The 27,222-nt window shown below is 37.6% G+C and overlaps 1 protein-coding gene across 15 annotated transcripts in view; it reads left to right on the top strand.

Moving 5' to 3' along the window:
* LOC117611917 (nucleolysin TIAR) overlaps positions 1-27,222 on the top strand; it is a 355,924-nt gene that overhangs the window by 297,054 nt on the left and 31,648 nt on the right. For all 15 annotated transcript variants that reach the window (XM_034340391.2, XM_034340392.2, XM_034340389.2 and 12 more), the window contains 2 exons: positions 12,676-12,751; positions 16,533-16,635. In XM_034340391.2, coding sequence (XP_034196282.1) covers positions 12,676-12,751; positions 16,533-16,635 — 179 coding nt within the window. The remainder of the gene's footprint in view (positions 1-12,675; positions 12,752-16,532; positions 16,636-27,222) is intronic.

Here is a 27,222-nt window from a genome sequence, read left to right as displayed (position 1 = left end):
TTCCACGGTATTCACCATCTAGGATATTAAAACTGCAAAACAATTGCGAGACTGGAATGAATAGACTGCGTTCAAGCAACGGACTTGATGGCCCGGACAGTGTCGGAGAAATTGTGTCTTGTGAGAAGAAAAAAAAGATATTAGTTTTGACGAAGTATAACGGATAGTCTGGGTACTTCATCAAGAGGAAATTCTACTGAAAATGTGTTCAGGCTCTGGAAGAGAAATTTTTAGGAACATGGGGAATGATTTTTTATATATAAATTAATATCGTGACATGGAAAATTGCAATTATTTTTGCACAAATCTAATGTTGCCTGTAATAATTTAGTAGCCAAAACAAAAAACAGCAACCTGAAATTTTATCGAACACCCAATGTTCGAAATAAAAAAAAAAGGAAACAACGATTTTGTTGAATTAAACGTTTCGATTCAGAAGCGTTCGTGGCGTTTTGCAAAATTTCACGAATAAAAGTCGAAATAAATTTTGCATAGAAACAACAAGCTAGCAAGCATCGTGAAACATGAATATATATGTCTCGATTCTCTGATGCTGAATATTGAAACTCGAAGCAGTTGTAACTTTAAAATTTCGTTGGTACGGTGTGACTGTAGATATCAATCCTGACGTATGGAAGTTTTACATGAAAATTTCGGTGGATACTTCTGAGCGGGTAATGATTGAAATTTCGTTAGAACTTTTGTCCATTGAAAAATTATTGGTATTGCCTGATCGCCGTCGATCTACCGTTTGAAAAATGTAAATTTTCATTGTTTCGAAGAATCGTTGTGCGACCAATGGTAAAGAAAATTTAAATTGCTCGTGCACGATTGCGCTGAAATTTTCGTGAAATATTACAAAATATATAACGATGTTTCCGGACCAATTGTGTCAAACCAATTTGTGATTTATAAAAGAAATATCAATTCTATTGGTTTTATGATTAAGCATTTGTATTTCCATATAATTTATATGTTAAATATTAATATTAATTGATATTACTTTCAATAGCAGCATTTTAGTATTTGCAGTCTTCGGTAATTAATTTTTGAAAAATTACAATTATTTAGAATTAATTTGCTATAATATTAATTGCTCTTGGATTTCTTCCTTAAGTTCATACCGAACTTGATGCCATCCTTGCTCATAATTTAAGAAGTGACTGTCATTTTCTAGAATGTACCTAGAAAATCATCGTTCGAATATCAGCAGCGCGAAGAAAAAGGCAGCAAGCCTGTTCCAATCGTGGAAAACACCGTTTCCAATTCATCTACCCGCGTATTGTCGCGACCAGTTGTTCCATATTTCCTAACAGTTTGCCAGCAGTTCGTTTATTTAAAAGTACAGTCGTCAAACAAATAATATCGTGCACGCTCTCGCTGAATCCATCCGGGAGTTGACGCGATGCTTGCATTTAAAAGAATGCCTTCTATAATTCCACGGTATGGTTGTTCTGGCTTGGTGTATTGATCTCAACGCGGGGAGAAAATGCGGCGAAGTCGCGACGGGCAATTGATAAAACCACCAGTGCATTTGTTAACATCGTAATATTGATTATTTTTAATGAGGATGCTGCGACTGAATGGTGCTCTTTGCCACCGTTAGAAAACGCCACCGAAAAGCGTTCTTTTCTAAGGATTTATTTTCACACGCGTCTTCTATGCAATTCTAGAGAATCAATATCTTTCGATAAATAAAACCAGTCTCTTTTGTTACATAGTCGGGTAACACTCAGAAGTACTTGAATATGTATGAAATACTGGGTCGAACTGAAAATTCATTTAAATTCTCCTCTTTAAAAACTACATATTTTATCAAAAAGAAATAGCTGGGAATGAGAAAATTATATTTCTGAATTTTTACATTGTACACCATAAAATGATCGACTATCGGAAAATCTGGCATTGTGAAAATGGAAAATAATATCTATAATCATCCCTACCGTATCGAGGGAAACAGTTGAAGCCACGAAGCCTAAGGACATTCCCAATTCCGAGCTTCCCAGGAATTTATAAATCCTTGCCATCGTTTCGCTCGTTTATCCTCGTTAGTCTTCGTTAAAAGGACATCTCGGATGCGGTCGAAGCTACCCACCAACGAGAAACTTCGCAGCCTCCCCTATTTCGAAGTGAGAACCGTCCGTGTGACTGGGAGCCGAATAAAAAAGAAACCGCGCATAAATTAATTCGCTGACTCGACCGACTGGTCCTCTCTTTTTCCCTTTTCTTCTTTTTTTCTGCTTCTTTTTTATTCTCGTTAAGTTGAAAGAGGAGAACGCGTGAAACTGGTGGAGCCGAAAGAAGGAAGGAAGGAAGGAAGGGTTAGTTGACGCCCTGAAGCAGGCACAGTTGGCTCGTGTCGCGGGAGGGTGAGAGGGATCGGTAGTGGTGGTGGAGGGTTGGATGTCGAAAATGGGTTCGAAGTGGAAAGAGACGGTGGTTGGCGAATCTGGTGGGTTGGCGGCAAGCCATAAACCTTTCCCCGTGTAATCTGGATGGCTTTATAGATTTCTAATAAAATAACGCATTAAATCAGACGCGTCCCGACTGATTGGCCTATCGAACGAAATCGTACTCTATAGGTACCGTGGACTCGTACCTATTGCAATCGAACCGACATTTATTATGCCGACCAACGACCACTAAAATCTTCCATCGTCTTCATAATAAACACGTAAGTGGCTTAGTGCATCAAAATCTTGAGTGTCTATCTTAAAAGTACACTGCTGCTCAAAAGTTTCGAGCGTATCACCATTAAAAAGCACACTTCATATTGAAAATTTAACGTAGAATAAAATATCGTTTTATGGTATTTTTATGTTATCCAATTATGTTAATAGCATTTTGCATTAAGGATATTAGTGAGATATTAGTGTCATTTTCAGATACTTCTATGTCATAAAATTGTATCAGACTTCCTTATTTTCGTAATCAGCAACTTAATGGTTTAGTTTCTTTCTTTCAATTCACACGATAATCTTTGGAATCATAGAAGGTGGAGTTGCGTCGTTGCTTTGTGGATTACAAAAAGAGGCACGCCGTCAAATAGAAATCGAATAACGGCGGGTTGAGCGAGCAAGCGGAATAAATTTCTTGTATCAAGATTCGAATAAATGCATTCGAAGCCGCGAGCAAACTTTCATCCCACGTGGGATACAGCTTGCAATACCGCGACCTCTACTCCCGGTTTCCCTCTTGTATTTTACTCTTCCCCAGTTGCGTTCCTATGCCTGATCTCGAATAAAATATGCTAAAAGAATTTCCAACGAATACATCGACCGCACATGCAGGCTATTTCTTCTTCCCGCCACTGAAACGTGTTCACTTCTACTCTTTCGATACGTTTAAAAGTACGCGCACTTTTGGTAATTTGATATAACACAAATGCACTTTTATATTGATAAATTGTACTGGATATAATTTTTAATTTGATTAATTAGCGCTTACGATTAAAAAAAATTAATTGTCAGAAATTGTGATTAATTAAATTACAAGTAATAATTAGTAATCATTAACCAGTAATTAAAGCGATTAATCATTAATCATCTATAATTAATTTCTGATTAAAATTTAAACGATAATGAGACTAATATTAACGAAAGATTGGTTGCTTTGAGAGGGATAAATAATTTTTAATTTATACTTTTGATATTTTAAAATTCAATTTTTTTTTTTGTAATGTTAAACTGTAGTCTTTCAACAAATATTTGATTGAAAATCAATTAAAATCTATTTCAATATAATTTTTCGTTTATACTGAATGAAATAATTTGAAATGTGAATGCATAAATGGAAAATTGGAATGTAAGAAAGTATGTTTTGACACGAAATTTATGCAAGGATCTTTGAATAACCATATAGATATGATTTACTAGCTACTTATGCGAAGTTCGTTCCACAGACGAGGGAATTGCAGATATCGTGAGCTTTAAATCTCTCGATTGATCTCGATGTTAGCCAGAAAATTTTTGAAATTTGTAAAACGAACAAACACAAAGTTTCAAGCACTTTTATTCGGCAAATATTTGTAAGGCTTTGAAACTTTTCCGCTTCATAGAGTCGGACCTGCCTTTTTACTTTCGTGCTTCAATTGATTTCCTTTTCCTGCTGTGCCTTCTTTAGGGAACTCGCCAAACTGTTCTTCAAAAAGAATGCAAGGATTTGGAGATTCGTCGAGTAAACGTCGATCTACTTAAATAATTGTTCCTTTTCTACAAATAAAAAATTCATATTAGTTATAAAAGCACACAAACCTGTGCTATTATAGAATAATTTATAAAAATGTTAAAATTGTAGAAAAAATTTCCCTGAGGATACTTCATAACAGTGATTTTTTATTTATTAATATCTTAACAGCAATAAATAATGAAGATTTAATCATTTATTTTTCCTCTTTCGAAAAATTTAAGAAGCTTAAGGAACGATAAAAAGTCAAGCTACTTGAATCTTCTTAAATCAAACTCTTTTTCCATTTTGCAACATTTGAGGTAGTTCTAAAAATATTATGGAAATCATTCTATATTTATTATTGAACTGCGGATGAAATCACGTAAAATATTCTATACATATAAAAGAGTAACATAAAATTTCAGAATATGCAAAATATAACGAAATATACGAAATAAAATAATACTTTGTTAAGCAGCTTAAAAGAGCAAACATTATACAAAAATACATATATTTCTAGAAAAATCCACCTTATCTTCTTAGCAAGAAAATAATATGGTTTTAAAATGCGAAATTTATATCAACAGTATAAACAGATTTATCTCAAATTTATATCAACATAATATAAACAGATATCAACTTCAATATTTTACCTTTCCTGATGACTTTATTCTAGCTAATATTAATTACACTCTGATAATTAGTAATCGACCAAGGATTAATATTAATAATTATATAGAAGTAAAGTTGTGTAAAAGTTCGGCGTCGGTTTCCTTTTCAAGTTTCATCGGATAAAGTGAAACACGTGGCTCGTTATTTCTTCCGAAGACGTTAGGGGTGGCTTTCTGTGTAGCTAAAACAAGTTGCAAGTACGAGTTAACAACGAATCGGTTCATAGTTTGAGAAAGTTTGCATCTATCGAAGTACGGTCGATGGGTCTATACACCTAGTACTCCCTCCTTTCTTGATGTTAACTTTCGGAGAAGAGCCAAAATAACGAAGGGTTAAGATACCGAACACTAGGGTAGAGACGGTAGCTTGTCCCTCTGGTATGGCTTCGTTAAGAGGATTAAACGGCTTTGAAGTTACGTCAACTGAAATTGTGCTAGATCGAGCGAGAGAAAGCGTAACGATGAATCGGGAACGTTTTACAGACATCGACAAGTGGACAAAATTTCGAGAAACTACAACCGTTGAGAACTGTTTGACTTTAGCTTAAAATTACAATTTTTAGAAAATAGAAATTTATTCACTATTAATGATAAAATAAGTTTCTGTCTGTCTCTATTACCTATAAAAATATTCGTAGTTTAGAATCCATTGCTTTCGAGTATCTCGAAAAATTAAAGTAAAATCAGCAACAAGGAAGATTTAAAAAATTCCACAACATTCTCTCGCTTTCATTAATCAGATAATTCGAACGTTTAACGATCCGGTCGCATCTTGACGTGATCGAACCGGCGCCGTTTAAAAGTCATAAAACAGCAATACAATTACCTGGCAAAAAATCGCGAAACGTTCGAAAATGGAGCAGTAGCGAGAGAGGATAGCTGACCAATGGCCGGGGTATGGAATAGGAGAGATTCTTTCCATGCCTCAAAACAAAAAAAAAAAGAGTACTGCACCGGCTAATAGCCTCGTTTCGAGTGCTGGCCATTCGACAACGTGTAGAATACTGCGGACGTTACAACGAGTACGTCACCCGTTTTGATAGCGATACGTTCGTAAAACGAGCGCCAGTAAAACCCGTCACTAACTCGCATGACACACATCCGTGAAGCTATCTAGGTTTTCGGACCTGTCTCTTGCGAGGGTGATAAAATACGTGCAAACTGAAAGTGCAAACGCTGTAAAATGAAATCGGGTTCACCGTTTTTTCTTCTCTCCCTCTCTCTTCTCTTTTTATACGTCGATTTTAGAGCTCGATTTATAGGATTAATTGTCTGATTACATTCTGATGGAAAATTGCTCTTCAACATTTTAACACGTTCACTGGGGTATACGAGTTATCAAATGATTGATAAAAATAAAAAAGGAAAACATTTTATAGCAGCATTGCTAATACTGTAAGGTAATAAGTAGAAAGATTAAATTTTGGAATTAATAATCCATAAGGGACGCAACGTTGTTAAATATTTCATTTTGTCCTAGATTTTCCTATATAATCTTTTCGAAAAAAAAAGAGGAAAGGAGAGAAACAAAAGCATGGTGTCCGTAGAATCCATCGAATTTCCGTAATTCACCATTAACCTCGAACGAACGACAACGCGAATCGCGTCATATCGTAAACATTACACGCGTATCACGCACCGGTGCAGAGAAGACCCATAAATTCCCAATACTTGGCTTGCCGCCCGAACGAATTCACCACCGACGAACTTCGCAAAATAGCATGAGCGTAATCAGCAACGCGTTATCGATATTCACCTACGGATTCGACTCACCCCCTTCGCTCGCCGCCCCTCTATCTACGAGCAGCCTTTTGTTCGTTCATCGCGAACAGTCGGGGAGTAATAAATATGTTATTAAAATTACCGTAACCCCGTTTGCCCACGAGTAAAACAGCGCATTTTGCAGTTAATTTTCCAGTTATCTAGGTAATAATCTCGCTTACGCTAGACCCGGTTAACCCTTTGGTTATAGAGGTGGACGACGAAAGGGGATGGGAACGGTCGGGGGTGAAAGGTAAATCAGTGAACAGGGAGTAGAAAGAAGGGTTCATAATGATCGATAACGATGCTATTGGTTTGTATGGAATTATTTTTATATTAATTTAACTATTTTTTAAATCAAATAAGATAATTAAATTTGTGGGCTTTTACTGTACAAAAATAAATTATGACGGACCATGAAGGGAGCCACAAATATTTCGATTAACTATTCTGCAGATTTTCAAATTTAATTCAATTTTAAAACTAAAAAATAACTAGAAGATTTCATAAATTTTTAAATAATTATAATTAGTCCTTACAATTCTCCAAAAAATTAAAATTATATCAAAGGTCAAAAGTTTCGGAAAGAATTCGGGCAATTTTCATTCGGGGAACGGCAGACTGAAAATTATCACGTTCAGGACGAAAATAAATTCGCAATCAACGAGTTCATCGAAAGATAAAACCGTCCAACAATAATCACCATCGTTTATTGCGGTCCCGCAATCAAACGCCACTTTAAAGTGGTCGAGAAGTCAAATTTAAGAAGGCGTAAAAGGTAAATTATTCCGTGCAAAGCTCGGTGTTGTACTTGCGTCTAAAGTAAATAGGATAATTACAGTTACCGGGAACTTAAATAAAACTGAACCCGCTGTTGGAGTTGCACAGTAATTATGTGGTAATGTATTATACTGCTCGGGCAACCTGCAGTTAGAAGCCTATTTCTTGTTCAATATATTCCTGACATTATTTCGAAATTACGATTATACGGCATCTTATTGTACCAAACTACTTTGCCGTAACTATTTTACGAGATTACGTTCTAGATGATGTCATTTAACTGCCAGCTCGTTTCGTAAGCCGATATTAAACAGAATATAATGCAAAAGTGATGAAAATATTAATGATAAACAGACGAATCGTAATCTTCTTGCGCTAAATATGAAGATCATAAAAATATTTGAATGCAAGTTTAATTCAAATCATCTTGAAAGTTTCAAATCCTATATCAGTAAGCAGGGAATAAAAAATGATGTACATGTAAGGATTATTTATTTTATTTTATTTTTTCAAGTCATTTCTCACGGTCAGCATTTGTGGATAAATAGAAGTATTTCCTCGAAAGTATATATACGGTCCCACGGTTTTCATCTCGATAGCAAACGTTAGAAGTTGATTCGTCGACGTCTCGGCTACTCGGGGAACCATACATACGTACTTCCGTTCGCCAAAGAAACTCGAGTAATCCGCGTTAGCCGATTTCAGTCACGCGTTTGCCACGAACCGGAATTATTCGCGTCACGATCGACCGAAATTTCATAAGCATCATAAATCAATCCGGCCCGCCTGGTTCTGATTTCGCTTGGAAATCCTAGTCCCAACGAATTAAACGTAGAAATAGTTCGGAGGAAGAAAAAAGTAAGGAGAACGATGGCAATCGGCGAGGCAGGAACACTAATAAGCGGTTTACATCGACAAAAAAAAAAAAAATTGGAATTGGACGGAGAAGGTTTCCACGACGACCCGTTTCATTTGTCGAGATCTCGAAATCGAAGCCCACTCTGAAATCTTGGAGAGTCCCTGGATAGCAAGCGAGCACACGATTTTGTCTCAACCCCATCCTCTCCATGGTCGGGGCGAACCTATCCCACCGACAATTAGTTCGCGCGCTCGGCATTGAGTGCACTTAGCGAAAAGTAAGCAAACTTCCCTCCCCCTTTCCACTTCACTACCCCTCCGGGTTGCGCGCCCTTTCGTTTTCATCCGATACCGGAACGTTTTCTACCAACATCACGATAACTACCGACTATAGTTCACCGGTGGCTTGTTTCAACGGCTGCTGAAAAATATTGAACATTTTTTTTCTCTTCCCTTCCCTTCGTAAATTTGTCGATTATTCGGTAGACTTTTTTGGGGTTCGGTATTGTCGCGAAGGTATACTCGGATCGATCGAAAATTATTTTTATTCGGGAGAAAGTTTAATTCTAATTATAATTTGCACAGTCAAGGATCACCGATTTCAATTTTCTTTATTCGTCTTAAAATTAAAGCAATCAATAACTGGCTCTGATTGACACAATTTTTGAAAAATCATAGGACAGTGGGTTACTTAAGAAATTAATTTTTTGTACCTTCGTTAACAGAAACAATTATATAAAATTATTCGAGATCTTTGAAAGGTAGCAGAGTGTGATTAAAAGGAGTAACGATAACGATCAAGCCGAACAAGCAAAATGACAGTGTGGCCAAGTTATTAACGGATAGATTGATGAAGCTCCAGAAACGAGTATTCATATCTCTTATCCGCAGCGTATAGATGCTTCCGGTCTTTCGGAAGTGATATCCTTCGACGCTGGTTCCGTTCGATTCTTACGTGTATGATGATAAGGGCGAAGATTTTCGTGCTGACGCGTCTTCCTTTTTATTGTCAGTAATTAATGGGTTCGCGACTCGGTCCGATGACGATGAGAAAAACTGCTTCTATGGGTACCTAGATTGCCATGGAACACTGACAGCAGATGAAAAAGTGTCACCGGTGACAGCTAAAGCGTAAAAGTTTCGTGGGTTAGGGACAGGGTTCGCTGATAAAAAAACAAAATGGGTGACAAGATTTTGCTGGTCTATGCCAGCAGTTTTTGTAGCTCGATATGCAAAAGTAAAACGAATTCCGTGTTCGGTCAAATTCCATTCTCTAATTGATATGCCTGATATAGAAAATGTTCAAAAAGAATTTTTTTAAATTACAACTTGCTTTTGAAATATTCATCGAGACGTTTAAATGTTATATAAATTGAATGTTGTTATTTAAATGGACGAAATATGAGACGGTAATCTTTCATTCCATTATTTGTCTGCTTTGAAAATATTCATTGAGGTGTACAGATGATTGACTGTTAAATTAAAGTAGCAGGTGCGAACACACGTTGAATTATTGTTATGTAATTGGATGAAATGTGAGACAAATCCCAGGTGTAATTTCCTATGTCAGTTTCGTAATTACAGCTCGTTGATGTTACAGATAATCAATATTGATATTGACATTCAAGTTAGTACAATAAATTTTCAACTGTTAAATGGAAATTTATTGTGATTACCTTCGCAAGTTAATTGAACAAGAAAATTTAATTGAATTTCTCTTTCCCAAATGTTATACCAATTCTTTTAATCTGCAAATTTCAGATCTTAATTTTGATTCACGTACCGTTGTACACATTTCATCCGAGTGAAAACTGGCCTGAACCACTATCGTTGGAGCGTAAAACGGTTCAACGTTTTCTCGAAAAGCATAGCTCAGGTTTTTCCTTTCGGCTCGAAACGTCACGAGCCACGAAGTAATAAATAAAACTCGTCTGAACGTAGCTCGTTGACAGGTAGATAGAATAAAGACTCGAGAGGGTGGACTGATAGGGTGAAAGACGAGCCATGCTTATGTACGACCGGACACGGTGTCTACGACGTGCAATTTGAATCATCGAGCTTCGCGTTGGTTGCTGCTTTCCATTCTGACGTCCATCGCGTTCGGCCAGCACGGCCGGCAATAAATCTAAAAACTAACTCTTTATCCTATCTGGGCTTTGTCGTCCAAGCTACGCGAAGCTCCGCCATTGTCGCGGCTATATCACCGACCGTAGAGGAAAAAAGGGGGATGGCGTCGGGGCTTGGACAGCTCTCGATGGAACTTGAATTAAATTTCGAGATTTATCGCGTCAATAACCGTGCATTAATTTACGATTTTTAACAGTGGAAAACGTAAATCCACGACACCCGACGATTGTTTCGTTCCTACGCTCGACGGCGGCGTGCAGAGAACGAAAAAGGAGGGCGAAAAGGTTGGGGGTGGGATGGTTGAAATGAGAACGTGCCAGAGGGGGTTCCCCGGTTATATCGAATGCGAAAGAACCACGAGTAGGGAGAGACTTGGAAGTGTGGGCAACGACATATGCGACTGGCGTGCTCTACATCTAACTTATATTGACTATTACTCATGCTCCTAGTACTGTGACATTCCGCGGCATTGACGGAAAAGTCACGGAAAACAATGACGCGATTCGAGGAGACCCTTATGAAACGCGTTAAAGTATTTTTGTTATATCGTATCGTACGATCCACTAGATTTTACGTCAATTTAATGCCATAAAAGCTTAAATTGCTATCAAAATAATTATACAATTATTTCGTATCTTCCTTAATTCTAATTAGCTGATTCTTTAATATGAATAAATTCATAATCCTGAAACTTTGAAACTGATTTCTTAAATGTTCGAAGATGTAGGTTCTAGAGAAATATATAAAGGTGGTGAATCTTTAATTTTAGATGAGAAATGAAGATAAAATGTATGCTTTCGACTTTATTGCGCAAAAACTGGGAGGATTAAGAGTTGATTAAATACTGACTTTAACGGAGAAAGCAATTTAAACGAGCATAAGTATTTAATGATAAAGAGAGAAAGTAAATGCCTAACTTTACTGAAAACCTACGTGTACAGTTGACCACAACTTTATTTAGGTTCTTGTGCTGCACAACGGTTCTAAATAAAATTTGCTGGAAACTACTGCCTATTCGAGCTCTTACTTGACCTTCTTATTTCAATTTACCACTTCATGTTCTACTTTACGTTGAAAATGGAAAATGATAGAGGATGCTCATACGCTGTTGTTCTTCTTCTTCTAGTTGCACTGTGTATAATTATTTATATCTTCGCAGAAAGTCAAAGTCTAGATAGTTATAAAATTCAATAAAAACAAATTCTTAAACAATTTAATATTTTGTAAGCAAAATTTATATTTAGCTCGCATTTTTGTTTAAAGAAAACAAATTCGCTCGAGCCTGTACTCTAGGTAGTGATATGTATGTATACAAAACCACTGGGCCATAACGAGCACTCGAGCGACGACGAGTCAGTATTGCGAGCGAGGTCCTAGGGATAACATCAACAGAAAGATAAACGCTATTCACGTATCGTCTCTCTATTACTACAATTTAATTATTCAACTTGATTTATAATAAATAATGTAATCTGCAGTAAATTAATAACTACTGTAACATAAAATTTTATTTTATGAATTTTTCATATTATTTTTATTATACTTTCGTCATTAGTAATTAAATTTCAATTTTCTTTTGAAAAGTGGTAATTATGAAAGAAGCAATTAGTGGCTGTTGCTTTAGCTTCAATATTTCTTGATGTTAATTCTCAACAAAAGTATAAGAAATAAAATATTCTGCCTTATTATTATTTAACTACAGAAAAACAGTGCTGTGGAACTATTTTATTCATGATACGCTCCTTAGCGAGAGTAATGGAAATTTATTCACTGTTATTGTACTTTCTTCTTCTTGCTATTATTATTCTTCCTGGCTTGTTGAATAGGAAAACTTTTGTAAATATATTCTCATTACTTTTGGAAGAGAGTACTTACATACATGAGCTGCTGGTTATATGAGAGGGTTAAACGAAGAAGGACTTCGTAGATCAGCAACTACAGACTATGAAGGAGTATTCGTAATTTCGTCTGATAGGCATTTCTGGAATCTTAATTATGAGGAAGAATTTTAGGGTGTCCAGCTCTGACTCGCTTGACAATGCTGTCGACAGTTTTCGAGGGAATACGAATGCCTCGAAATTTACTGGCACGAGAAATAAATCGTTCTCTTCGTCGAGGCGTTATTAAATCATAACGGATTTACAGAATTTCTGTCTTTCTAAAAGAAATTTCAGTACCATGGATATTTTGCAATTTAATTTTATGTAAATTCCTTGTTAAGTTAATTAAAAATTGTTTGAGGACATTTCTTACCACAGTAATAACTAAAAATTTCAATATTCTAACATATTTTTTCTTGTTTCTGTTACAGAGATTGCAGAGTCGTGAGAGATCCACAGACACTCAAATCCAAGGGTTATGGGTTTGTTTCCTTTGTTAAAAAAGCAGTAAGTTACAAAAAATCTTGTTTTATCATTGCAATAATGCAGGTAGTACAAAATTGTAGCTAAGATAGTAGATCCTTTTTTAAGGATAGAGCCTTAGCTACAAGCTTGTCTTTAGCTAATAACCTTCCAAATAGCTAATTAAGACGATTATATATTTTCCATTATTTTTCTTAGAATAATTTATTATTTCAATTCGAACGATCACAGGCATAGCTGAGAAAGCGTATTAAAAATTTCTATTGAAATCAAAAGTTTGTCCATATCCGAACTGAATCAATTCCGGTTTCATTTTCTCGAAAACTAAATGGAAGATAAAGAAAATTTTTTCCCGGACGTGTATGTCTATTTGAAAGATATGCTTGAAACAATATTTCAAGGAAGAATTGAAATTTATCATGGCTATTCAAGATGCGTCTGGTTTCTCGAAATATTTCGTTGATTAAATAAAGAGAAGAGCGGAAAACGTGTCAGGCTTTAGAGCATGATTTTTCGGGTAGGAAACACAGAGTGGGTCGACTTTCACCGTGACCCGCGAAAATCCTCCGCGTAAATCACGACGAAGTTAGATGTACGAGCGAGTAAAAGAAGTCCTTCGTCCGCTTATGGCGAGGTTATTCGTCGGGGAGGCTGCCCCCAGGCTACGGACCCTCTCGTTTCCCCTCTGTTTTAATGTTCTATCGATCTGGACCAACCGCCCGGCACCTGCCTCACACCCACGGTATTACTATTACCGAAGTATAAATTTTCCGGGTGTCTCCGTTAACCTCGAGGAACACGCGAAAATTTCTCCTTCTCCCCCCTTATCCCCGTACCCTTCCTGGCTCACCTTCTTCGGCACCGAAAACCCCGTTCCCGTATCCTGCCGCCACTATATCCTTCGACCGCCGGATACACGTACCTAAATCGCGGGTTCTAATCACCGGGCGTCCAACATCCTACCTCTTTTAAGATGTACGAGGAAATGCGAATTCCCAGGATTCTCGTTTCACCTCGACCCACCACCCTCCCGCTCGACATCCAACTGCGTTTAACGGCCATTCAAGCAATACGACTTCCGATCCTCTCGATCGCTACCCTTCCCTAACGGAGCTGAGAGAATTTTTTCGGAAAATAACACTTAATCCGTTAGTTGGAATAATAAATGTAGAATAATAATTGTTTTGTGAAAAGAAAAAGTAGAAGACTTCGTTCTAAGTTTACTAGGACCTAGGTTACATCGTCAACGTATAGTAACATCGCTCTAATATTCAAAGGATCACCGTAGAACAAAGATTTGTTGTTCTACAATTTCGTAGTTCTACATCACAAATGACCTGGCTTTGAATAAATCAAGAATATTCAACAAACTGTCAAAGTTGTTCAGGTCCCAAACTGAAAGCGTTAGATAAAACAAAAAAAAAATTGATCACAATCTCACATACAAAATCGTCTTAAAAGCAACACGAAGATTATATTACAGTGGCAAAAGTTGGCCACTTGGAACGATAAAACCTGAGATCAATAAATCCAGCTAGCAATAAATCAAGTAACCCGAAAAAAGCTTTCATAACGTTCCATCGATAAAATCCGTGTCGGGATAAGGTCGGAAGGAAAGGTTCGACAAAAAATTCATTTCGTATTCTTAATTTCCACGTCGCTGTTGATTCCAAAATTTTCCTTCTACCCCGCCTCCCTGACGTCGACATAATATCCCCATAAAATACCCGATCGTTGGTACCCCGGGGTGCGAGGCAGCCGTGACGTCGCCGTCGCTCAGGAATAAGGCGCGCGATTTCGTTAGAGCCACGTAATCCGACGTCGCGTACCGTCGCTCTATGACTTAGTAATGCGTGTAAAGCAGCTGGGTGTCGCCTGGTCAGAGTCACGAACGGTCTATAGACCATTTCTGACCGTGCGAGAAATTCGATTTGATGGTTGCTTGGGCATAGAGAAGTAGGTAGTTTTGCACGAGGTCACCAGGATGGTTTGGTCACGGAAATGCCCAGAGAAATATAGTGGTCTATATTAAAAAAAACAAACTGCTGCTCCAGGAAACCGTATTCTCTGTGTCCACTTGACCCCGTCCCTGGTTAAAAGTCCCGGCGACTTATCGAGCGCAGGTTTAAGATCGTCTTTGAGGCCGACGCGACGCTCGGTTTCCGGTCATATCGTGGATGGAAATTCGAATCGGAAACACTTTATCTCCGCGAGTGTAAAAAGAGGAGTGACGGTGTGATGCGAGGATAGCCGGAAACGAGAGGATAGGATACCGCGACCAGGAAATAGAGCAAGGTTACCGTCTGAAGGTACGAGATGGACCCAAGAATATCCTGGAGAAGTTGCAAATGGCGAGCAGAGGGGAACTGAATAAAACGAGGGAACTCCCTCTTCATACGCATTGGTGAAGAGCTTCTCGAACAGCCAAGCCTTCCGGAGGGATTCCCCGCGACGGGAATATTTTTAGGTTTCCTATCCCGTCCTTGGTTCGCATCAGCCATCCGACTGCCACCGGCACGCTGTCACGAACGTTCGCATTTATGGGCGACGCAGGCGTCTCTGTGTGCGTTTTCAAGCGACGTCGTCCTCTGTTATTCCACATCCATTTCTTCTCTGAAACGGCCTTACCACGGAACCACCCTCCCTCCTCCATCTAGCCTTAACTCTTCTTGGCTCCCAGACTGCCTCCTCCTGCAGGGCTCCTTCTTATTTTTCATACGGATAGCGTAATGGACTTATGATAGACGGACCCGAGTGACTGCTTTGTTACACTGCTACAGAGCAAACTGTTTTCATCGTGGCTGACGCTATCGGCACCGTTCCGCCACTGGTTCCATCTCACGGAAATCGGGGTCTTACGTTTGGAAAGGAATTGAATGGCGAAAATAGAGAATTTCTAGTTCCCTCGAAGAATTTCCTGGATTTCTGTTCGATAAAAATGCGGCGAATGAAGAAATATTTGATGATATTTAAATTTCTTTAGGAACTTTCTGAGAAACTCGATGATTCTATGATACAGCATTGTTAAAACTTTCTCTGTGTAACAATGTAAAACGGAAAATATTCTGGTAATGTATACGTATTTATTACGCCTGTTCCATGCAGGGGAAACAGTAATAGGCCACTTTTCTCAATCCACTCGTGCTATGCTTCTCAAACCAGAGCAGTAGTAAATAAAAGTTACGGCTACCATCTTGTGTACTGCAAGTTACGGTCTCTAGCTGTTGGTCGTAACGTTCCCGGCTTTTTGTTTATTCTACTTGCTCGATCTATTTTTTAACGCTGGATAACACATCTATTTCTTGGTTTCTTCTTTGCTGATCCAAGAGTAGAAGAAAATTATAGGAAAACAGACTGTTCAATTTCTAATACATACATACCTGAATATTTAGTTAGCATATGCATGTATGATCGGTCGTGTGCATATTCAACTACATATGAATAGAAATATAGGTGTGAAGTTTCTATAAGGAATATCGTATGCAGCGGTGAATTTCGTGTAAATGTATCATTCTATTTTTTGGCACCCATTGCACACGAACGCCTCCCCCTAAATCGAAAATGCTTTGATCATAGTCAACGAGTAAATGAACGGGCGAAAACCTATCTCGTATCGGTTACCCCAAAATGCGAGCAATTTCTTTTTTCTATCGATTCAAACGAAATATAGATTTTGTATCGCGTGAAATTTAGGGTTTAAATGAAATTAAGTGTGAAAATTAAACAGTAATATAATACTTAATTATAAAAAATGATCGATAATACTCTGAAACATTTTTGCTCAATTTTATTGTCATTGTTTCAGGAAGCGGAAAGTGCCATCGGTGCCATGCATGGACAATGGTTGGGTAGCAGGAGTATTCGAACGAATTGGGCGACTCGCAAACCTCCCGCGCCAAAATCTGAAGGTGAGTAACAATATAAATGTTTTCCTTTAATTCTAATTGTTTCTAACGATGGTGCATGATCTCTGTTGCAATGAGCGGATCGCGTGATTGAAAGATAGATTTATTTCTACATAATCTACCCTCTTATTAGTGTATTCAAATATTAATACACTCAGTAACCATTATATTAATTTAAAATAATAGAATAATATACAATATTGAGGGTCATCTTACAAACGCAAGTAAAATAACTTTTTCCAAAGTATCTTTCATGGCAGGGGTTTTTTATTTTTAATTTTCATTACATGTCAACTATTTCAAAGTTTAAACCCTTCGCGTAGGACAGCTATAGCTGCCCTTGATAGGGAAAGGATTGAACACTCTATATTTATATCAACAGGATCGACCAATGGAAACTCGAAACCGCCAAGTCGAAATTAAATATCGTGTTCACCGTTTGCGAAAGGGGAATTTTCCTTGACGTAAGCGGAATTCGATTAGATCTGCGAAACTCCACGTTGCACAAATGGATGCGCACGATCGCGTTACCCGTTCGAAAAGTCTGTCTCTTTTAGCAGCAACGGAAGGCTCGTTCGACACACAGAGCTTTCGCCCCGTCATTCAGAAAAATTTGAAACGGTTCCACCGCGAACGGTTGTTTTACTAAAAAAGAAAAAAAAGCAGCCTGCAAAGGCAGCACTTGTGTTTGTTAATCGATACCTCGAGATGGATTTCAAGAATGTTCCTTCTTTTTTCTTCTTTGGAAACGAGATCCATTTGCAAAGATTCTATCCCGATTAACCCCACTGTCTCATTTCGAGTTTATATGACCCACAATGAAAATTACATTTCCATATGTATTATAGTTTTAGAGATTTTCTTTTTTGTAATTTTTAATTGGATTTACATTTTATATCTGCTTTCCCAATATTTTACATTTCTTAGAATTTGCGTGTTACCTATCTAATCTTCAAAATCAAATTAAGAAATTGCCATATGATGGGTGTTATTGCAACTTCAAGTTATATAGACGTTCATACGGTAATGAAAATTGACATTCGGGTTAGAGATACAATCTTTGCCATCAACAATTTGATCGTCGTCCACTCGTGAATTCGAAATGGAACGACGGTGTTTATTTTCATTTTTCAATGTCCTTGTTGGCCGGGAAGCAGTAAAATTATTCAACGAATAAAACGGATGAATGCGAACGCATACCACGGATCAATGACGAAACGAAGGAGCTAGTGTAAAAATAAGGCTTCACGGTGATGAGCTAAAGCACGGCCTACGCAAACGAGCGGAAATATGAGAAAAGAAGGAACTTAATGAGCTATAATTGAACATGTAGCGTCTACAATTAATACGACCCACTCGTTCATGATACTGCATTTTGATTTTTTTTCTTGTCTCTATACTTCATTGAACTTTTCATTTTATTGTCGACAAGATTGATCAGACTTTTTATTTTATTGTCGACAAAATAATGTTATTTTATAAAGTACCTTATTTGAAATATGCATTTTGGAGAAATTTTATTATTACGCTTTTAATGCAATTTTCAGTGCATCATTCATTATAATGTGCACGTTTAAAATATAATAGAATTTAATTCAAATAATTTCACAATTTTCTTGTGCACTAAAACTTTGAAAAAAATGGTCATCGTACATTTCATAATTGAACAGTTTATAGAGTCTCTTTTCATGGGGACGAAAAGCTTTAAAAACTTATGTTCAAAGATGAAAATACGAGTTTAACGAGGATGATTGGTCGGTGACATTATGCAAAAAGTTTCAGCCAAAAACCCCAAGTTGTTCGCCGGGAACAGATTTTCCCCTAAAGTCGAGGGTTTCGTTAGAATTCGAGAGATCGTGCAGCAAGATTTCAAATGCTTTCAGTTTAAACGACACGCCTCTAAGCTACCTCTGGCCTTGGCCGATATTCTTCAAGCTCCGACATTTTTTTTTTCCAACCTTCAACGGTGATAAACGCGACAGATCCAAGAACAGGATGAGCGCATTTAAAAGATATAAAAACGAAAATTCGCGCGGTGAAATGGTAAATGATTTTTCCTTCAGCATGAATCCAAGAAAACTGCACTCATGAATTTATTTTATAGATCACGTTTCCATATTCATTTAAAAAAAAAACAATATCAATATTTATTTTCAACTTCATAGAGAGCACACAATATTTATTAGTCTCTTCTTCAATTAAATGAAACAAGTTTTATTAAAGTAACGAGTGATCGTAACCGTCTCGCAATTATTCTTCGTTCCTTTCCTGGCAGGTACACGTTAATTAGATTTACATGTATAAATAACGTATACCGGTCACAAAGGAATTTGTAACTTGCGTACACGTGGAACGAGGAAATTTCATTAACGAATAATCATTTTTGCCGATATGAAATTTCGGAAGAGTCCCAACGAGACGGAATATTGAACGTTCCAAAGCTGGCCGGACAAGAAAGTGTTCCCCCCGGCTGAAATTTTCGCCTATGCAAATACGGGTGAACGGTCCTGGTAGGACGAATCTAGTGAAAAACTTTGGACGCTCAGCGACGAATACTAATTAAAGACTTGCGGAATGAAATTAGTTAGCCGACAGGAGTTGTGAGAGGGTGGGGTAGGGGGTCGGAGGTGACTCGGAGGATGGACGACAACGGGAGTCCGTGGGTCGACGAAGAAGAGCCGCTTATGATAATATAATAATACTTACTTGCCTCACGGAGTGCTACCTACCAAGCTCATTATGCGTTTAGTTCATAACTTCAATTGGATTCTTCCTATCCCTACCGAGTTTCTCCTCCTTTTATACTGTTCTCGGCTACCTTTCGCTTTAACGGTGCTAATTTTAGGGAGCTAATGACGATTAATGCTGAGCAATGTGTAAATCACTGGCTGACCTACATTTCTATAAATGGGGTGGTAACTCGTCGTAAAGATTCGTTTTAAGAGGTCGATTTTTCAGTTGGCCCGTACTTTGGATGCCGAAATTACGCTTCTTTTTGGGAGTAATTGAAAATTGAGGATTTCTCAGTGGATAATACTGTTCCGTCGATTAATTTAGTCTTTGTTTGTTTTAACAGTTTATGTAGTCATTATTTAACTTTGATATAGCATAAGGCACACTTTGCAGTGTTTTAATTAAAAGGATTTTATTTTCTCAAGTGCATTGCAGTGGTAAAAATACTTTAATTGAATTTGTTAGAATTTTAATTTTAACCTAGAGAAATGAAATCCTTTTTGAAATAGAATTTCTCGAAGTCACAGATCCTATTTTCTTCGACAATTTTCCAGTCTGCTTTTCTTATTGATTCAGTTTCACCTCCTTCGCTCTTCTCTCGTTCAGACCTTCATTTTTCACATTTTCCATCGTCCCTTATCATAAGGCTCGTTTATATGTTTATCAATCCTTATGTCTTATCCTAAAAAGGTACAATTTTGACACGCGAATCAGATGATATTAAATAATTAATTAAAAATTTTCAATTAAATTCTCAACTAAGTTTCAATTCAATTGTCCCTTTCAAAATATTACTACCAAAACCCTTTTTGCAAGAATGTTAATGCGTGGATTAACAATATTAATAAAGGTAAGAGAAAAAATGGAAGCGGAAGCATTTCAATTAATCGATAACCAACCAATGGCCCTTAATTTACAAGTGTAATTAACGTCAATACTTATTGAACGCATTTACGTTCGTAAAAATTTCTCGTTTATTTAATCAATGATACCTTTAGAGACACGACAAACACTTCAATGAAAATCATTCCACAATAAGGGAAAGTAAAGAATAAAACATAACTCGTGTATATACTTGCAGATACATTTTCTTGTTGTCACTTGTTCTCGTTGATTGTATATTTAATTGATTAATACGAGAAAATGGTTAATTGAAATCTACAGTAATTAATTGTATTTCATTGATTAATATAAATGCGGAGCGAAAGGAAAAATTTTTCTAAAGAAACTTCTTTGTAACGTTCATCCTTAATACGTGGATCGGTTCCACGTGCAATTTATTATTTATTCAAGCCTGTTCGCGAAATGTCCCTGGCTTAGTGCTCGTTACTCCATAACAATAAGAACACTCGAGACAGTAAATAGTCTCAATATAATGCATGGGCTCAAATAGCGCACTTCAATGCCGAGGTGAGTGCTTTTAATGGAAACGGCCGCTCCAGCCAGACAATACAAAATTACGTTTCATGGGCTGGTACGCGAAGAATTTCACGTCTTTTTCTGAAGCACGGCTCAAGGAAAAGAAAAAGGTGAACGCAGACGTCGTAACGTTAAACTTCCAATGGAGGATTGTACATTTGACGATGTAGGTAACGTCGCCAACGCGGTATATGATAATTGTCCGACTGAATTTTATTAACGATGAAAACGCGGAGAAATTATTTAAAATAATTTCTGTAGAAAACGTGGAGAAAATGTCGTTTTTTGTCGATGAAAAATAATATGGAAAAATATTAAATTTTGCTTATGATATGACATAAAATATTAGGTTACAATGAATTCCCTCTTTTTGTTCCTTTTTCTCTAAGAATTCGTCTAATTAGTTACAATGGCAGAAATGAAACTGAGAAAAAAGGGAGAATAATGAGGGCAAAGCGGCATTTAATTTGAGAGAGTCCCGAAGTTCGTCAGCAACTGGGTCAATATTTTATAGCACCGGCAATTAGATAATTTTGCTGCCAGGCAAAAATATGATTGCTGGCGTGTGAAAGAGACCAACTTGGGCTTCGGTTTAATGTCGAAAGTTTTGTATCTAACTGTAGTTGTAACTGAACTAGTGACTACTGTCGATTTCGCATCGCTTCCCTTTAAAAGAACCAAACGGCTCCTCCTTCATTTTCCGACTTTTAATCTCTGAGACGGAACTTATTGCAGAGATATAAAGCAACAAGGTTTTTCGTATCCTATTTAAAGACAGCAGAAGTAATGAAAGCTTCAAAATGAGGCTTCCTTCCTTTAGAAAAATGAAACGTTAAAGACTTCCAGTGGTGTTCCTCTTTTTTTTATCGCTTTCAACCGGTTTTCGTGTTCGTTATTAGCATTTAACTCTCTATGACTTTTACTCAAAGTTAAGAAAGTTAACGTAACCACTCTAGAATTGCCGAAATGAATAACCATTCGATCGAATAGAGGAACTAATATTCAGTTTCGTCAACGTAGTTGAGCATTTTCTTATTACTTTAATGTTTTCAATAACAGTTGACTTTTATATTTAATATGCACTTTATTATGAAAAAGAGCGTGCAATTAAATATGGGAAAATACAAATGTCAACATAAACAAAGAAATCTGATTAAAGGGAAAAAGAATAACAAACCTCGTAAAAGAAAGAAGAGAAAGCAAACCAATTATGTAAGAAAAATAGGGGTAAATGTGAAAAAATACAAGTCACATAATGAACAAAGGGATTCAATCAAAGGGAAAAAATTACAAACCTCGTAAAGGAAGAATAGAAAGAAAAGGGAGCTAATCAATTCGACTTATACCATCCGTAAACAAGAAGAAACATAATACAAAGCCATATTTCATCCGGTACGTTGAAGCGTACGAAATAAAAGTCGTAAGGGAGGAAAATAGGAAAATCCTGAAGGAAATCAACCCCAATTCACGTGGACCAATTTTCTCCGTTGGTATACAGGTAATAATGCGTGAACCCTGGTACACACACGCGAATGGATTTGCGAAGGCAGGCTTAACGCAACATTAACGCACCGGAAGACCAGTCCATCAGGAGTGACGTAGAGTCGACGTGGCAGCATTGAATAAGCGAGCCAGTCCGTTTGCTAGGGTTAAGTGTCGAGCCGTGTTGGAAATTGGCGGCATGCTTGCCGGTACTAAAGTGGCCAACAGCTCGAGAACATAGAAGGGATACATCGTTCTACAACCTCTGTGTACTCGAACGCAACGTATGCGTGCAGTCCACTCGTAAATAACCGTCTCATCGTTAAGGTACGTTCATATTTACGGACATTTCACTTGTCAGTATAAAGGTTCGTACATACAACAAAGAATATGTTAATCTTCTCTGGAAAAAAGGGATAAAAAAAAGAATAGGGGAAAAAGAGCACATGAGTCGTTTTGATACATTTAAGATTGCTGATGATTGTGAATAAAATATTAATTAAGCGGACGCTAATATTTATACCATGTCATTAAGATTGTAATTAAGTCGGATCCAAAGCGTCCATAGTAAGCGTGACGTCTTAAGATGGCATCCGGTCGTCAGGATCGTAATACTCGATAATTACTACATATTTATCCTGACGCAAAGGAAACTAATGAATAATCTTTTTTTTTATGTCATCTGCATACATGTGTATATGCAGAAGAGGTTCGTCTTATCAGTAATGCAAAGTTTAACACGATACCGTGCATCGAGCTTCCATTACAAGGCAGTTGCCGACGCTTTTCTCACGATCGAAGGTAGAATCGAGTTCGGACGGAATCCGAGAACTTGGGGACTACTTAGAAAGTGCTCGAACACGCTTAATATTAAATTACGCACCGTTCATGAACTTTCTCGCTAAATAGAAACTTTGAATATTTAGTCGTACCATGGATACTTTGTTAGCACGGAATTCGCTACACGGGCTACGTAACTTCTTATGATATTATATTTTTCATTAGGAATGAAAATTATTACTAATCTTCTAAACATTGTGAACTTTAGGCAACAGTCCTTTGAATCAACATGTTTCAACTCCATGAATATTAAAAATAAGTTATGTCGAAGATCCGTTCGTTCTATCATTAGAAAGGATAAGTCTCCTTTTTCAAAGTGAATTTTGTTTCACGAAATTACGACATACAGTTTCTTAAACGTCGTCATTTATAGTAAAAAGCAATTTCTTTCTCGCTCGTAAAGTCCTCCCACTCGCACGTCTCTGCTGACCTAACCCAAGCTTGACACCTGTGCGACTGTTAAACATGGAAAGCTGAGTCAGCGTCTTTTTACTATCGCTACTAGTGATGCGTGTGTTTCTAGAAAAGGGAAACTAGGTCATGACGTTTCTAAGAATTTCAATTGTCATTCGGCATGTCTGAGCAATTTGTGCCCGTGGGTCTCTGTATTATCGAGCAAAAGTCGAGCAAAAGTAATATAGACGAGTGTCACCAGTAATTAACAATAAAGCATTGATATTATCTTAAAATTTTTTGACAAATCAACGAGAGCGCAGCAGTCGAATAAAATGACCGAAACAATGTTCAGCGTACGAGGGAGGAGACATCGCTAGCGGCATCGTATAAATCGGTAATTAAAGCAAAAGCATAAGCGGCGTCAATAGATTCCTTTATGCCCATCGCACTTAAATACCACTCGTGGTAATATCCGTTTCCCTGGTCTGCTCGAGGGCAACGTTGAAACGCGATCTCGAAAGCGCACGCACGCTAAATCGTTAACAACCGGCGATAATTACTTTTATAGCTTGAGGGGGCGAGTCGAGTGGTCTTTTCTCTACCGGTGAGCAACGTGTACACGCTAAGTGTACATCATTGTGCTCGCATATGCGTGGCCGTGTATGAAATACCCGCGATGGTCGGATGAAACGTCAACAAACGGAACAACCTACCAACAACAGACGAGCGTACCCTTCTGCCACCCCCGTTTCTATCCACCTTTGCCCGTTGCTTTCTATTTCCCTGTCTCTTTCGCTCGCTCGCCACCAATTCATCCTCGCTGCAGGCGGTGAACCGAGCTTTCTGCTTGTTGCGCCGACGGCTGGCTTGGCCGGTTGTTCCGATCAGAGTTTTTGATTGGTTGCCCGTATCACAACAGCTCACGGCTAGGCGTATATCGAAACGGCATAAATAGTAAATTTGTTGGAATTCTGGCGGAACTGGAAGTTTGTATCCCTTAGGAAATGAACCAACCAGTCGAATTGGGACGCGAATCTGTGATTGTACGTTCGAGTTGCAAAAATGATGGAATAACCCCGTAAATGCTTCAAACGGTAATATTAGCATGATCGATTCAATTACTTTTCAATTTCCCACTCTTTGGTAATTGTGGTAGTCCTTGAACACTTCAGGCACCTTCCACTATCCCATAATGGACACTTGGAAAAAAAAAGTGGAGAATCAATTTTGACTCATGAGGCTTTTGACATTTAGGATTCGAATTTTTAGAATTTCTTTTTTATGGAAGTCTTTTATTTTAAAATTCAAATGGCTAATTTTATTTTTGGCACTATCTAACATACAATTGCCAAATATTTTTGTAAATAAATATGTAGAGGTGGTTATACTCCAGAAAGTCTCAACATTTATCATAGAACTGGAAGCAATGAGAAGCAATCGTGCCCTCCGGGCATCCTCTTCGTGCATCGATCACTGACAGCGAATAAATTGGCATCGATAGACCGATTCGAAGCGGGATTAACCATTGAACGGCTGTTTGCTGGAAAAGCTGTGATGAAATCTCGAGCGAGGCTGGCGAGGCCGCAAAGTGTCTGCTCAAAGCGGATCTGTATCACTTGAAATTTTGTTTGAACGCCCGATGTTCCCTTTATAAATAAATTCAACCGCAAACAAAGCGTTGTGATTTATCAAAGAATCAATATTTACACTCTTGGTCTGTGTTTTCGCGTTGTTTGATGAAATTTGCGAGTTTTGAACAATGTATTCATTCTTGTAAAATGGCCAATTTCGCTACTGAAAGGAAAAGGAACTTCTTCCGAAGAACACAGATTTTAAAAAAGCAAAAATTCATAAACTCTTCAAGTGGCAGAAAATGAGGAAAAAATTTCTATAGATAGTGACAGAGTTTGGTTCGTCTCTCATTGCGATATTCATCAAAACAAAGATACAAGGATACAAGAATAAGAGAATGTATTTTAAAAACAAGGAGAAGAAATACAAGGTGAAGGGTTTAAAGGGGATTTCTCTAAGCTGTTCCCTCCGTCACCTCTTCTGCTCCCAGTCAATTGTAAATAACAAAGCTTCCAATTTTCTTCAATTTGGCAGCTGGAACGTTCGAGCGTTCTCCAGCTAACGGTCTCGTCCGTCATTTCGACGCAACTTTCCCTGGAAACGTCGAATTTTCCTTTCCCGTCACTGCTGGATTTACGTCGCCCTCAAAGGAACGAACTGTCCTACCTCCTGTTTCCGTAATTCGAATCACGCGCGGATTTCGTATTCTACCCGGAAGTTTTACATCGCGCCGCATTACCGAGTCTGGAAGTCAAACTGACCCAAAGATACTCAGCCTCTAGAAGGAATTGGAAACTCCAGCTGCTGCTGCTATTCGAATAGTTTTTAAAGAGTTAAGCTGGAGTAATAGTTTGCTGTTCGCCTTCTAGGTCGTTTAAATTGCCAGTACGACTGACAATTTCTGTCGATCGTCGTCGCGGTCTACGAACGACTGTATCACGTTATTGTATTATCTTAATGAGACAAGTTAGATTGCTACTTTGGAAAGGAAAGTTTCCGTGGAATACGTGGCTTGTCAAGGCGCGAGAGATCGATGTTTCTCGAACCTGGTTTATATACACGTACATACCTAAGGAGAATCTGAAGCTGAGTTCCGTTGACGACGGCTACGTCGTCTGAAGGACCGAAGCATCGTTAACGGATAAATACCGTCGAGTTCCGAATAGTAATTATCGCACTGGTGCACGGTAACGTGAAATTAAATATAGAGGCAGATTTTTTATATTACATATTCAGAATTTCTATTGGGAGATATAGTTAATACTTTTATTGCCATATCACTTGTGTAGGGGGTGGTATTTGAATTTAAATAGAAAAATAGTGTAAATATATAGAGTAAAGAAATATCGTGAAAATAATAGACAGTAATATTTCTTAGCCGAAATTAGAGATATATTTATGGCGATTATTTTGAACCGATATTTATTTTGACGTGACTAAACTCTATCTTGGAGATTCCCTATAGAGCACAGCACGTAATCTAATAAATAAAATTAATACTGCTATAGATTATTGAATTTCATATAAATATACCAGAGATATAATATATTAAGAAATAATGTATTTTGATAAATTAACAAATCTAAGAAACTAATGAATTAATTTAAAAAATTTTGTTTAGATTGATTGAGATACGTGATACCCTGTCGCAAATTTCATATAACATTTTTTCACTAATGTCGTCACCAGGTTAATATCGATAGTTTAACCATGTGTTAGGTGGATGCGAACGTGTCCACAGACGGTTAAATGCGAAAGGTGTCGAGAAAGGAGACACGCAGGGTGAACCGATCGATAAACTGTTAAAGCAACGAGTAACACTCGATGAACCTTCGTTTTCATCCTCCTCGTTGAAACTATCTAGTAAAACGTAACTGCTAAATGATTTACCTAACAAGTATTATGGATTACTCGAAATGTATACCGGGCTGAAAACTTTCGCGACTGTTTCTCCTGCTTCATGTATCGTCCACGCTCTTTTTTGTCTGCCTTTCCACTCGTAAAGTCCGTAATTACACGTATAATAGAGTTAGTGAAAAAAAAAAAAATAAAAGTAGCACCTTGCAGAGTATCCCGCGCTTACCCTTATTACTATGGATATCGCAACTTACAGTCTAGCTAACAATAAATGATGCAGGAAATATTTTA

The sequence above is a fragment of the Osmia lignaria genome, chromosome 10 (genome assembly GCF_051020975.1).
Source record: "Osmia lignaria lignaria isolate PbOS001 chromosome 10, iyOsmLign1, whole genome shotgun sequence".
Classification (NCBI taxonomy): Eukaryota; Metazoa; Arthropoda; class Insecta; order Hymenoptera; family Megachilidae; genus Osmia; species Osmia lignaria.
This window is presented reverse-complemented; position numbering and strand designations above follow the sequence as displayed.